Source organism: Emericellopsis atlantica (assembly GCF_019669845.1).
Source record: "Emericellopsis atlantica unplaced genomic scaffold F5Z01scaffold_38, whole genome shotgun sequence".
NCBI classification, from domain to species: domain Eukaryota; kingdom Fungi; phylum Ascomycota; class Sordariomycetes; order Hypocreales; family Bionectriaceae; genus Emericellopsis; species Emericellopsis atlantica.
In genome coordinates this window covers 1-14,280 of record NW_025764740.1, presented here as the reverse complement: position 1 = coordinate 14,280, position 14,280 = coordinate 1, and the positions used below count along the sequence as shown (strand labels likewise).

The window sequence follows — 14,280 nt, the reverse complement described above, 5'->3', positions numbered from 1 at the left end:
GAAATTGCTTACAGAGCCACGTCCAAGGCGGCTCGCGCGACCCCATGCACAACCTGACCTCAGCAAGATTGTCGACCAATCGGTAAAAGAAAACAAGTCTATTGTCGCTGTGTCTATCAACTACCGTCTGTCTCTCTGGGGCACTGCGTACGCGAAGACGCGCATCAACACTAAGTGACGACAAGTTCACATCCTGGCTCGCAAGCCAACAGATAAAGGGACGGGAAATTCCAGTTGTATTGTAGTAACCAGCACTTAACCAGTAGTCCCAGCAGTAAAAGACATGCTCGCCCGCCTCTTTCAACTCGCGCACCTTGGCTCAGCCATAGGAGCAGGACTTTTGATATTCTTTCGTGTTTCTTCAGACTCGAGCTTCAGAGCTTAGAGGCCAGAAAGTCGGCAGCCTCGGGCGCATCGGAACCGTAGCCAAGGTGAGGAGCCAAAACAGCGCCAGCCAAGTTGCCATCGCAAACCGTGTCGCGGACAAGGCCGCCGCAGAAGACCTTGTACCTGTCGCGAGGAAAGTTGGGGATCTGACCGTCATCCCTGCGGAATTGGGTGTCGCCAAAGCAGACGGCGCCCTTGATCTTGTCCTTGATCTCCTCTTCGATATCCTCCACGCCGCGGTGGACGACGGCTGCTCCTTGACTATGGCGAGAGAGCGTTAGCTGATTGATGGCCATCTCAGGGGGAGTGGGCGGGCAGAATTACCTGTAGCCAGACACAACAATGTCAGCGTCGGGGCACTTTGTGTGGGCCAAACGAAGCATCGACTTCATTTCGTCCTCCGACTCCCGATCAGTCCCGCCAGGAAGGTAGTTGGGAGCCAAAGCAGCATCGTAGTTGACACCCTGGACGGTCAAGTCGCGGCCGTCCAGACGACGCTCAAGCTCGCGGACCAGGTCAGGGCCGATGATCGTGCCCATGTTCCCGACCTCTGTGGAGCCACGAGCAAAGATGAGCACGACATCGCCGCACCTCGACAACCCGCGCGTAAGTCCGTTCTCGCTTGTGGGGAGAATCTGGCGAGCGGCGAACTCTGGGTTCGCAGTGACGTCTTCTGTCGTGACGATGGGTGCCGGTACGGCGACACCAGCTGGAGCAGCGATGGCAGCAGACGCCAAGGCGAGGATGGACAAGAGTTGCATGGTGACTTTGGCGTTGAGCGAGAGAGACGAAGTGAAGTACGAAGACTCGAGGGCTGATGCTGAAGAAGCTGGAAGAGTTGCAAAGGCTGGCTGTTGCTGCTGAGCTTCTCATCTCCAAGGCGGGAGGCGTTCACGTCTTTATACTTTTCTTCTTGTATCCCCTTCTCAATGTCTACCGCTTCGAGAATCTTACTTTCCACAGCTGACACTGATTGCTTTTGGATACCATGCCTAGTTTGGGTCATGAAAGCGAAAGCCCACCGACTCCCCATCTCTCAAACTTTGCCAGATGCAGCATTCCACAATGCCTCATAGTAAACGTACCTAGCTGGAGGCCAAGTTGCTGCACGCGACTCACTACTCAAAACGCGCCAGTACTAAAATAGATCGAGTCGCGAAGTCGATTGTGGGGAAAGTTTAAAATATGCAAAGCCAAGACCAGAAGCCGAGGCAAGAAAGCCGACGCCGCGTGTTGTAACGCGACTTGAAACGGCATGTTTCATGCAGAGAAACCCATCTTTTCCCCGGGCTCAACGCTTTATGAGGGGTCGGCGATCAAACGGCGGTGATTCAATCACCCGCCGATTCTAGACTTGTTGAAGAGATGCGTTTGTCCGAAAAGGGGTTTGAGTTGCGAATAGCTTCGGGGGACTATCATCCGAGTGTGGAGCGGAAACGCGGGGGAATACGGGGGTGGGGGAGGCTAGTCTAGTCTCAGTCCTGCACACACTTAATTAGAGTACAACTGTAAGTGCCGGCAGGACATGTTTCTAAGGGGAAAACAGGATAGTCCATATAGAATGGATCCATGGTCACGAGACTTTGCCGCATTGAGCTGGGAACGGGCTCATTAGCGGCCGCCATGCCATATGCTTCCCAAGGCTCGGGAAAATCAGATACACTCGGGGGAGCTAATCGCAACGGCTGGCCTAGTTCTTTAGCGCAGTAATTTAACGAAAATAGATATGTTTAACTGCATTAAGACTAAAGGAAGATATAGTGACCTACCCTAACTGACCGGCGTTAGGGAGGCTTAGTTGTCGCTAGATATATGATATAAAGCTTACGTACTAAGCACGGTATCCTAGTAAATTAACTTATATAGTAGACTAATATTATCGAGTAAGATTATTCCGGTTTATAAGTAAAGTACTATTACTATATTTCTGTCGAGGGCCACGATAGCTTTATAGGGGCACGGGGTATATAAACGCTAACTAGTAACATTTCTTCTCTAACTCTCGATAGTACGACCGAGGGCTGTGATACTTTTTATTCTAATTATATTATAATAGGCGACGACTACGCGAGCCTCTGGAAAGAATAGAGAATCTTTATAGACTAGTTAAATAGAGTAGAACACTATAGTCGAGGAGGACTACTCCGGTTTCTTAGCTTTATACTACTACTGCGTATCCGTGGAGGGTCACAACATGCCAACTATTACCAAAGGCCCAGAAGCAAGGAACACAGCTAACGTCCCGTCCCCAACCCGCGATGGCACAGCCGAGGAATGTGATAACTTCCACTTTGTCAAAAATGGCGATGACTGTCGGAGACTCAGAGCCTCTGCCAAGAGCATGGCATCACCATGGACCTATTAATGAAGTGGAATACTGTAATGAAGGCAGACTGCTTCGATCTTGAAACTTAATGCTTTTACTGCGAGATACGATACGTGGGCTCAAAAGGGCCACACGTGTAGTTCTATTTTCGCAGCGTATGACAGCCTCGTTCTCGAAATGCGTTTCGAAACGGCAGTTTCTCCCCCCTGCCTGCATAGGGATAGCACCTTGACCTGCTGGGAGGCCCTCATGGATTACTCATCATCCCCGGAGCCGGTGCCAGCGTCCGACGGCGTTTACATAAATAATTAACGTTCGGCCCGCTCGCTAGTGCGGAGTCCACCGTAGAGTCTGCGGACGACACTATGCCACCATCGGTAGGATGTTTTCCATGGTCTTCCGCCCTGAATCATGGCAACCGCAAAGTCCAGTCGTCTCCGCGGCTACATGGAGTGTCCTCCAGTCGCCATTCATGTCAGCTTCGATGGCAGGCTCCTGTCGGCAGCCTCGTCGGCTGACCGAATGCACCTGTGGTTGGCTGAGGTGGCCACTCAGCCCAGCCACCATCAGCATCACCAGGTTTCTGCTGTGCCGCACTCAGTCGACTCGAAAAAGTCGCTAGCGCTGGGGCAGAATCTAACGTTAGACGTCTATGGTTTAGCGCTGCGGACGCACGCCTGCCTGTGCAAAAGTGCGAATCTCTTGATAGCTCTACATAACCCAACCCCTGTAAGTTTATAAAAAGAGTACATAGACTGCGCTGGCAAGGAATTGAGAATAAATTAAGATAGAGTCTTTATTCTTGACTATTACTAGGGCGAGGGTATTGACACACCTTAAGAACGATCGAATGGTTAAGGGGTGAACTGTATTGTCTTAGGCATTATAACACTCATAGGCTACAATTGCTGCTCGATATTGGCACCAATCCTGACAGGGATATTGCTTGCTAGGACAGACCAGCACCTCCGCACCCGACCCCTCGCTCATTGCTTAGCTAGCTAGCACAACAGTCTTGTTCCACATGTTAGACCACCTCGACCAAGCATAGCGATACCTGCTGTGGCACCGTCGCATCATGCCGAACAGACCGCATGCGCCCAGCTGCCGCGACGACTTCGAGATCGCTATTATCTGCGCGCTGCTGTGCGAGCGCAATGCTGTCGAGGCTGCTTTCGACGAGTTCTGGGACGAAGATGAAGGTGGCGATCGATACGGCCGTGCCAACGGCGACCAGAACCACTATATTACTGGCCGTATGGGAGCCAATAACATTGTTTTGGCCTAGTTGCCGCACATGGGCAAAGCGAACGCTGCTAGTGCCGCTGTAAGTATGCGGTCGAGCTACGTTAATATTCGACTCGCACTCGTCGTTGGTGTGTGCGGTGGTATGCCTCACGATACGCACGGTTAAATTGTCTCTCTAGGCGACGTTATTATTAGTAAGAGTGTGGTATAGTACGACTTCGGCAGGCAGCACCCCGATAAGTTTGTGCGCAAGGATAGCGTCGAAGATAACCTGGGCCGACCGAATAAAGATATCCGAAATCTAGTAGCAGTCTTCGAATTAGATCGTGGGCTCGATACGCTTGAGGAACGATCTGCGCAAATACTGCAAGGATTGCAGCAAAACCTGCCTCTTAAACGGTCCGGGAAGTACGACTGCCCTCGGGCCCAAATCTCAACACAATCCCCTGGCCCTGCTGTCCACGTGCATACAGGGGTCATTGCTTCGGGCGACTTGGTCCTTCGGTCGGCTACCCATCGGAACAAGATCTTTAAGGAGACTAAGGCGATCGGATTTGAGATGGAGGGAGCGGGCGTCTGGGACGAGGTCCCCTGTATCGTGATTAAAGGGGTGTGCGACTACGCGGACAGCCAAAAGAACAAGGACTGGCAGGATTATGCGGCAGCAACGGCCGCTTTAGTCTCTAAGGCCGTTCTTGAGCGCTATTTACAAACAGACAAAGCCGTTCAGCCATCATCCTACCAAGGCGGCTTGGACATCGCCAACCACGAATTTAGCCCACAGAACAACAATACCACTGCGGTCCAACAGAATTTCGTTGGACCAGCCAAGTTTTCTAGTCAGTTACGAGTTCCCTTGTTACATTGAATGATCAGTATTATTTACATGTTCAACAGCTCAAGAAGGAACTATAGATAGGAAAACCGCCCACCAAGACAAGAAAAAAAGTATGTCATTTGATGGCACCAACTGCGGTACATTCTGGACTACACCTTCTGACGCCGTCTAGATTGTCTGCGCTCGCTCGCCTTTACCCAACTCGGCGCCCGCCGGCACGACATCGAGCCTGCCCTCACCGGCACCTGCGCGTGGCTCTTTGCTACCCCCGAGTTTAGCGAATGGTGCCGTCGCGACCGCCTCGACGACTACAACGGCGTGCTCTGGCTCAAGGGCAAGCCCGGCGCCGGCAAGTCCACGCTGATGAAGCATGCCCTCTACTACTGCTAGGACTACTTCCCCGACCACTTGATCGCCGCGTACTTCTTTAATGCGCGGGGCGACGCGCTTGAGAAGTCGCCCCTAGGCATGCTCAGGTCGATCGTCTACGAGCTTGTTAAGCACGACGACGCCGTCTACACACTCTTCGTGCCGCGCTACGATGACAAGACGCGCCTGAATGGTCACGAGATGGAGGCGGGACTCGGAGGCCGCACTATGGGCCTTCCAAAGGCATACGATTGGTCGTTCTCCGAGCTCCGCGACTTTCTTATTGAGGTGATTAGATGGCAAGGGACGCAGAACGGAGGTGCGGTTAGACGGCCGTTGCTCCTGCTAGTCGATGCCCTTAATGAGTGCTCCGACGACGGCGCTCGTACTGTCGTGAAAGCGCTCGAGACGCTAAGTAGCTGCGCTGCGCAAGCTAATATCACGCTCAGGGTATGCCTATCGAGCCGTTATTACCCTTTAATCATAATAAAGAAGCACCTAGAGGTCCGTCGTGGATACCGTAGACGGGCATAGCGAGGATATTGCTGCCTATATTAGCGATACGCTCCTAGGAGACAACGCGGACCTTAAGGCTGCAGTTTAGCGTAGGGCAAATGGTGTCTTCCTATGGGTGGTGCTGGTAGTTGGGTAACTTAATATTGCGTACGACGACGGTAAGATTAAGGCAATGTGGATAGTCCTTTAGTCTATGCCAGACAATCTCGAGTAGATTTTCGAGGCTCTGGTGAGCCGGGAAGGGGGAAACCGAGAGGAGACGTTACTGGCGCTACAGTGGGTATTGTTTAGCTAGCGGCTACTCTTCCTCGACGAGCTCTACTATGCTATAACATGGGCTATAGGCAAGAAGGAGGCCCCGACGCAGCACCAGCGAACGTCGGATGATATGCGTCGACGGATTATCTTAGCCTCGCGAGGCCTTATTGAAGTGCGGAAGCCGAGGCTTCGCTATACAATGTACTTAGACTCGCTACGCAGTAGTGGCGACGATGACCAGCGACTTCAGGTCCAGTTCATCCACCTAACCGTCAACGACTTCCTTTTCCGCCAGGGCCGGCTTAGCCAGCTCGACCCGACTCTCGGTCCCGACCCTATCAGCGCGACTTATGGCCGGCTTTGGGCTATCTGCTAGCGCTGCATGGAGCAATATATGGCATGGGATCAGAACGACGTTAAGCCACTCCAACGACAGCCAAGCCCAGAGTCGCTCACCCAGCTCCAGCATGACTACTCGTTTCTCCGCTACGCCACCCGCTACATCTTTACCCATGCGGATAAGGAATTGGCACGTGCTATCAATATAGATTCGCTAAAGGCAGTGGTCTCATGGCTCGAGAAGCAGGCGACGTGGCTCGAATGGTGGGTAGGGTTCGTCCGGGCTACTGCGGGCGACAAGAGGATACATATAAGGGAGAATGTGGACACAGACCTTCTCTATATCTTGTCTTTTTTTGGCTATAGCAACCTGGCACGGATTGTGCTAGCGACAGAGCAGCTTCGGAGCAAGGTTGATCTTAACGCATAGACCTAGGTCGGCCGCTACGGGACGGCGCTTTGTGCGGCCGCGGCGGGGCCGGAGGGCAACACAGAGACGGTATAGATCCTGCTCGCGGCCGGGGCTGATATATATCTCCAGGCCCAGGTCGGCGACTTCGGGACGGCGCTCTGTGCGGCCGCGGCGGAGGGCAACACAGAGATAATACAGGTCCTCCTCGCGGCTGGGGCTAATATAAATCTCTAGGTTAAGGTCGGCTTCTTCGGGACGGCGCTTTGTGCGGCGGCGGTAAGAGGTTATATAGAGATAGTATAGATACTGCTCGCGGTTGGGGCTAATATAAATCTCCAGGCTAAGGTCGGCTACCTCGGGACGGCGATCTGTGCGGCGGCGTCGTCGTGGGAAAACAATATAGAGACGGTACAGATCCTACTCGCGGCCGGGGCTGATATACATCAGCAGGCTAAGGTCGGCTTGTTCGGGACGGCGCTCTGTGCGGCCGCGGCGGGGCCGGAGGGCAACACAGAGACGGTACAGATCCTGCTCGCGGCCGGGGCTGATGTAAATCTCCAGGCCCAGGTCGGCGACTTCGGGACGGCGCTCTGCGCGGCGGCGGCGTCGGAGAAAAAAAATATAGAGACGGTACAGATCCTACTCGCGGCCGGGGCTGATATGCATCTTCAAGCCCAGGTCGGCGAGTACGGGACGGCGCTCTGTGCGGCACAGAAGAACGGGCGTCGTGGCGTCGAGCAGCTACTACTCGAAGCCGGGGCTCGTTCCCGCAGCCCGAGCTCAGCCCGGACGAATACGCCGATAGAGACAGAGACTCGGGATACCGCTACCACGCAGACTACGGCGCCCGTCGAGGACGCGGCTATACATACGCCAGCCTTTGTGACGGGCAGGATATGGAGGCACCTTGTGCTATCGGCAGTGGCTGCCCTTCTTCTCTCTTTTGTTTTTAATTTCTTTGCCTACGGAGAGTCATAGGGGTCGACAGAGATCTATATAAATATGTGTAGCCTCGATTCCTTTGCGCCTAAAGTTGAATTTGGACTCGTAGCTACTTCGGCGAGTGATATCTGGGCTCTCGGATGCTATATATTTCGACTTTGGTCTAAAGAAGGCCCTTTCTCGAATCCTCAAAGTTCGACATGACCTCAATGACGAAGCCGTACGCATTTGTCATATCCACTCCTTCCGCCAGAACATCGCCACAGCCATCAAGGCCTGGAAGAAGGGCCACTACCTCGTTCTAGAGAAGATCCCATCCTTCGCACTGGTTTACCCGGACAACAAGGATGATACGAACGACGTCGAGGTCTGGAGACGGCTCCTCCATCTCACCGACCCTAATAAGAAGGACCGCTAGTTAAAGGAAGCCGTGGCTAGCGTCGTCAAGCGCACATTGTTGTCACGCGATATCGAACCAACTGGAGCGTATTTCAATGAACCAGTGCGTGGATAGATACGTCTAGTCTAGTATTTGCTCTTCTCCAAGAGAGTGTGGAATTTAGGACGCCTATTCTCGTATGAGACGAAAGGAAATATAAATCCAAGTATTGCAGATCGTTAGTCAATACATCATCGCCACCTAGCACACAATCTCGACAATATTAATATCTCGTGAGCATCTCGTCTTCTGTCGAATAAGAGGCCCGCCTCGCAGCCTCCGATTTCCGAATCGGGCATCCGAGTCTGAGACTTGTGGAGCAGACTCAACAGACTCGACTGACGTCTGGACTATCCATCCATCCACGGTCACGGTATTTGGACATCTTGGAGGGATTCTTCGTCAATACTTTCCCTCGCTGTGCTTCAAGTCCTCCTACCAGCCAAGTACAACAGAGAAGACCAAGATGAGGTCCATAGTCTCTTAAATCCTCCCCTGGCACACCTTCTTCCTCCTGAAACCCTCGCGGCGCAAAAAAACGTCCCCTATTTCGTCATGGGCAACTCGTGCGCCCGCTTCCTCGCCCTAACACTGACCCAGCGCCTCACCAGGCAAGGAGGTAATGTTGCTGGACAAAATGGCCTTTAACCACACCCATGGTGGCGGCCTAGGATCCGTTCCACGATATGTCCGGCGTTGGGGAGGTTCTACGCGTCGCTGCTGGGGCGGATGCAGCAATAGGGGATGTCTATCCAACTGTATAATGATCATCGCATTCTTCACACTGTCGCAGGCCCCTTTTCATCACTCGACGCAGCCTTTGGCGTCTTGCCGTAGTCCAAGCGCTCCCATTTCATCAAGACACCACACAGCAAGCAAATCGCACCACTGCCAATAACAATGTAAAACTCATCCGCAATCACCTGCACCACAGCCTCGACACCACGCATGCGCGCCTCCGCGTCATCCGAGCGCCAGACGCTGGACGACACACCAGCCAACGCCTCACGCACCTCATGCTCAGTAAAGGCGCCGTCCTGGTTGATGGCGTCCTGAAGCAGATCGAAGCCGACATTTTGGTAGATGGCCCCCGCTACCGCGAGGATCATGGCGATGCCCGTCATCTGGGTGAGATTGCAGATCACAGAGCTATCGACCCTGTCGCGCGTGTTCTTGTTGATGACGTTGGAGACGCCCTGCGAGTGCTGAAAGTGCATGCCTAGACCGATGCCGATGAGGGCCTCGAGACCCATGACCTGCGCCTCCGACGTGGACAAGTCGGAAATGGTGGCGGCCATGGCGGCTGCGCCTGCTGTGGTGAAGATGCCCGCTAGGATGAAGATGATCTTGTAGAAGCCGACGCGTGGTAGGAGAACGCCACCTGTGAGCAGGACGACGAAGATAAATACAATGACGAAGGGGAGGATACGCTCCGTCTGCTCGAGGGCGTCATGGCCTCGTGCAAAGGCGAAGTAGAGCGGTGTGTAGTAGAGTGTCACAGCGTAGGCAGCGCCGGCACAGCCAGCGGCCAACCACAGGGGGATGAGATCGAGCCGTCTGAGCATGTGCATGGGGAATGCACGCTCTTCGCGGGTGGTGAGGATGCAAAAGTATTGCTGCAAGCCCCAGACAATTGTGGTCAGGATAGAAATCACCCAGAGGGCAGTGGACGACGCTGAGCCCCAGTCCCAGATCGGGCCGGAGAAGGTGATTGCAATCGCGAGCAGGACCGGTGCGGCCGCGTTGAGAGCGACGCCCGATGGATCAATCTTGAGCAGACGCTGCAAGATGGATGTCTTGGGCGCGAGTGAATGCGACTGCACGGAGAGCAGGGCCCCGATAAAGGCGGCACCGACGAGTGGGAGGTTGAAGTAGAAGGCCCAGCGCCACGTAGCCGACTGGTTCTCGGCAAAGGCACTGCCAATGGGCCCGCCGATGACTAGGCCAGTAGCCCACATGGCAGAGATCAGACCGAATGCGCCAGTCGACTCCTCCGCGGTCGCAAATACCGCGATGAACGTCATGTTACTAGACTCGTTAGCCAGAGGGGTCAGTTCTATCACGCAAGGGACACGTACGTTTGCTGAATCACCGAGCCACCGATGCCCATGATCACACGCCCGACAATGACCGTGGTGATGTTGGATGCCGCACCTGCCACCGCCGCACCCGCCGCGAAGATGGCCAGGTGGATGAGGTAGGTGGTCTTGAGGTTGAAGCAGTAGATGATCTTGCGCGCGTAGGACAGCACGGCCATGTTGGCGAGGGAGTACGATAGGCCGATCCAGGGGAGGAGCTCAATATTGCCAAAGGCCGCGTACATCTGGGGCTGGATGTTGGCCACGTTGCTGACATCGTAGCCTGGGTGAAGAGAGTGAGCACGAGGCTGGCATTTGCAGAGGTAGACTGAACCTACCGCTGATGGCACTTGTGAGCAGAAATACGGCCATGGCGCCCTTCCATTTCCACGGGGCCATGCCGGCTCTGGGATGGGTGGTGAGAGTCGTCTCCTCATTTTCGACGGGACTTGGCCCCTGCGAGCTCGTCGCTCTCGTCGTCTCAGACATGGTGATGATGTTTTCTGATGGTCAACAGATAGGGGGGCTAGAATAAAGGTACAAGAAGCAGAAGCGGATTGAATTGAGTCAAAAGATCAAATAGCTTTCTTCACCTCTTCCAGGCTCTGCTATCGACGCTCACAATCTGCGTCATAACAGAAAGGCGAGAGAACCGTACGACGTGGTGCAGTGCAACGCGTGGCGGGCTCTTTTTAAAGAAAGGCTTGCATGCTCGACGGCGCCTCCCGTTTCCCTGATGCGTGATCTGTTCTTCCTTCTTACGAATATGGGATCTGCAGCCGTCTCTGGTGATGACAGTTTGTTTCATTTGGGGGCCACGGAGTATTCCTCGCGTCATCCATTGCACTTCATTGCGGCGCACGTCCATCGTTGCGCTGGATCATGCCCGAGTTGGGAGCACGCGCCGAAGAGGAGCGCCCGTGCGAATCCATCGCCAGCCAGTGAATTGTCAGCCTGGGCACGCTGTGCCTCCGGAGCGCGTCGCTGGTCACCGGTAGGTAAGCGCCAACGGGCGCCGGGCGCTGCGTGCACGTAGACATACGCCAGTTGGTATTTCGGCGGATTGTCTCGTTGTGCACATATCACCTATCACTGTGAATGGAGAGCGTTCCCTCGCCGGCTTGATTTTGTCTCGCGTTCGGGGGGCTCAGTCTCACTGAGGCACAGGCGCATGTCCTTTTTGGCCAGAACAGCGTGCATTGGGCGGCAAAAGTCCATCGCACAACTCATTGATTACCTTGGAATGGCAGACAGACATGAGACGGACCGCGAGTGCTATCGCGGTGGCAGCCCTTTCGGAGATGCATTGTGCGACATGCTGGCTTGGGGCGCTCAGCAAAAGGAGCCTTTCATCCGTCCGTCTCCTTTGAAGCCTCGAGTCCTGTTCCATCTGGCGTACAAGGCTGTCGCTCTTCCGAGACGGGAACAACCACCGCCGTGTTACCACGCGCATGCGCGAACTGGCGCGGGCTGGCCCATTTCATCCAGTCCCTCGAACCGTGCATCACAAGGAGGCCAGCACAGGTCCATGTAATGGCGGAACAAGGTCAAGGACAGTCGTTTCGAGGGCTCCCATGCTCGGTCGGATATTGCTGGAAAATGATGCCAGCGAAAGCCCGGGTGGCACAAGCGGCGCAGACATGGCATGGCGGTGCAGGTGGATTGCTGAGCGTCGCGTTCCAAGGTTCATCTTACTGCTCGCGGATCGACATGAAGCGTCGCCATCAACTCTGTGACTCAACGACATGGAGTCACGAGGTCCAAGACCCGACCTCTGCCTTCAGACATCCTGTCGCGCGAGCACAAGGCTCAGCTGCGGTAAGGCTCGGTGTTCCCAGGGCTGGATGGAACCAGGGCGAGGCTAGAGAGCCCCGAATCGCGTTTCGACGATGCCGCCAGCCGCATCTTGTGCGAGGTGCTATACTTGGTGCCTGGCTTGGATGGAAGTGGCCAGTATACTCGCAGAGACTTGACTGGAGTTCCCAAAGGTCTGGGTATATGATACGTTACAGCAGGGCGCGCGCCGCAAGACACGTGGCTGAGCGGCTCCCACTCCAAGGCAGATGCAGCCATTGCCTCACATCGTGCCATCGTCATGATCAGATGGGCGAGCTGAACCTCATGAAACTGTTAATTTCCGGTATTCAACATGCTGTGAACGACGAGCAGCGCGCCACTCTCGTCTCATATTCTCGTCGTCGCGTCATGTGCTCAGACACTGCCTTGTCGCCTACGACGACGATCAGTCGCTTCTGTGAAAGGACTGGACAGCCATCTGGCGGTCAGAGAACGGCTGAGACAGACACACGTGTTTGACCAGCAATCTGCCTACCCGAGGGAGGTGTAGTCGTCAGCGCAAGGCATTCTGCGACACGCACGTCCACGCTCGCCATTGTCTCAACTGAGTCGCAGGTCAACGTGGCATCTCCTTTTTACCCGTTGCCAATCTGATTGATTCATTGAACTGCATCCTGAAAGCGGGGGCAGCGCAGCACGCGAATGATGCACGGCATGGCATGGCATGGCCTCCACGCACGCACGCACGCTGTCTCTCACGTTTCCGGATTCCGAAGATGCGGAACCGTGTCAAGCGATTCGCTTCATGCTCAATGGGCCCAGCCGTCGTGTGGCATTGCGGCATAGCGTAGCATCGCGACGACATATGCTCGTGCTTCTGGTTCTGGCAACGGGCTCCATTGCAAAGCAAGATTGCTGCTGCTGCTGCTGCTGATGGTGGGCATGTGTGCGCTGTCACGAACCGGAAGGCCGGGTCAGGCCGTCGGAGGAGAGCGAGCGGGCGAGGCGCTGCTAGCCGGCGTTAACGGGGTCGCCTGTCGCCCGACAGCTGCCGTTTCGATTTCGACGCTGGATCGCGCGTCAAGCCAAATGCATGTGATGCCGCTCGCAGCGACCAACAACACGCGCAATTGTTCACCTCGTGCGTGCGTCCGTGGTAAATTGTAATTAGGTGGTAGCAGGCAACGTGGCTGATGCTGGAGAATTGGCCGAGCGTGGCCGCCAACCGCGTGCCGATCCCAAGTCAGAGCTTGGATTCTTTTAATTACTATCAGCTCATGTGATGGCGCTGGCGCTGGCCGTGGCAGCGTCGCATCAGCGCTCTCAGCTCAGCGGAATGGGTTACGGGCAAACGCCCGAGAGCCAAGACAAGCCAGCACGCACACGCAAGTAAGGTTAAAGTACCTGGTCCACTGCCCGGCCGCCACAGGCCCTAGTCATTGGCGCGCAGCCACTGTAGCGGACGCCTGGATGGGGACGCGGCGGAGCGGAGGCGTCGAGCCGAGGCTGGATCATGGATTGGCAGCATTGGCTTCGGTTCGTTGATCGGGTTCTTCGATACTTCGATGCTACGATGGGGGAAGGCTCGTCATCATCAGAGTGCAGCGCTTGCGCGGCGCTACCCTACGGTACGAACAAGCCAGTCGGCGGATGTCTCACCAAAGCCCCCATCCAGAGGTATAATTAGTGCCAACAATCCCATGATATCAGGTGGTTGCACACATCAAATCAAATCAACTGTAAACGGCCGGTCGGAAAGTCAGAACCCTGCATGCCAATGACGACCCTCTCGCCGTGCCTCATGTGCCGTCGGGGTCGGCATCACGGTCCCTTTGACATTTGTTGCAAGCCGCACTCAAGCCTCAAGGTTCTGCCTCGCTTCCCTTGGCAGCCATCTCGAATCGGGCCTAGAATAGGAGATGGGGGCCACAGGACCGCTACCGCTACACGTAACACGACAGCCATCTCACGTCACGCCCAGGATTCGTCGTGGGTTCTCTGACAACGGACGGTCAACGCCAATGCTCACGATCGGCAGGACCGCGTTTCGCAGTGCTCCTTTTCCGTCCTTCGATGGGCTGGCCAGCTGGCTCACTGGCTGGCCTTATTCCAGGTATTGCCCGGTTGTCCAACCTACAGATGACCAAGTCATCAACGCCCACGATGACTGCATTGAGGCTTTCTCACAGGCTATGGCGGGCTCATCAATGATCATGGGTACGGAGGGTTGCGACGCACTACGGAGGACGAGTTCAAAAGTTATGCGTTGACGCTAAAGGCGCTAAGTCTGCATGTCGTTTAAATCCAGCTAGCTTTGGTGCAAATCCTACG

The 14,280-nt window shown here is 55.0% G+C and overlaps 5 protein-coding genes across 5 annotated transcripts; 3 read left to right on the top strand and 2 right to left on the bottom strand.

The window, feature by feature from the left end:
* Positions 1-374: 374 nt before the first annotated feature.
* On the bottom strand, positions 375-1,148 carry F5Z01DRAFT_694356 (cutinase; the record flags this gene model as incomplete). The annotated part of the gene is made up of 2 exons (XM_046266240.1): positions 375-648; positions 712-1,148. The coding sequence occupies 2 exons, from the start codon at positions 1,146-1,148 to the stop codon at positions 375-377; spliced, it is 711 nt and encodes a 236-aa protein (XP_046114233.1).
* A 2,643-nt stretch (positions 1,149-3,791) lies between these two features.
* On the top strand, positions 3,792-5,163 carry F5Z01DRAFT_683956 (nucleoside phosphorylase domain-containing protein; the record flags this gene model as incomplete). Its single annotated transcript, XM_046265894.1, has 5 exons — positions 3,792-4,000; positions 4,034-4,101; positions 4,141-4,145; positions 4,173-4,685; positions 4,972-5,163. 5 exons carry the CDS (start codon positions 3,792-3,794, stop codon positions 5,161-5,163), a joined length of 987 nt encoding a protein of 328 aa, XP_046114232.1.
* Positions 5,164-6,825: 1,662 nt separating this feature from the next.
* Positions 6,826-7,671, top strand: F5Z01DRAFT_629670 (ankyrin repeat-containing domain protein; the record flags this gene model as incomplete). Its single annotated transcript, XM_046261675.1, has 2 exons — positions 6,826-6,891; positions 6,997-7,671. Coding segments are annotated over 2 exons (741 nt in total), but the record flags the coding sequence as incomplete, so codon positions are not given.
* A 687-nt stretch (positions 7,672-8,358) lies between these two features.
* F5Z01DRAFT_375966 (major facilitator superfamily domain-containing protein) lies at positions 8,359-10,820 on the bottom strand. Its single transcript, XM_046259375.1, has 3 exons — positions 10,491-10,820; positions 10,153-10,435; positions 8,359-10,102 (listed from the first exon to the last, which is right to left on the bottom strand). Exons 1-3 carry the CDS (start codon positions 10,639-10,641, stop codon positions 8,854-8,856), a joined length of 1,683 nt encoding a protein of 560 aa, XP_046114230.1. The 5' UTR covers positions 10,642-10,820; the 3' UTR covers positions 8,359-8,853.
* Positions 10,821-11,352: 532 nt separating this feature from the next.
* Positions 11,353-12,516, top strand: F5Z01DRAFT_375955 (uncharacterized protein). The gene has a single exon (XM_046259374.1). It carries the CDS (start codon positions 11,686-11,688, stop codon positions 12,466-12,468), a length of 783 nt encoding a protein of 260 aa, XP_046114229.1. The 5' UTR covers positions 11,353-11,685; the 3' UTR covers positions 12,469-12,516.
* Positions 12,517-14,280: the final 1,764 nt, after the last annotated feature.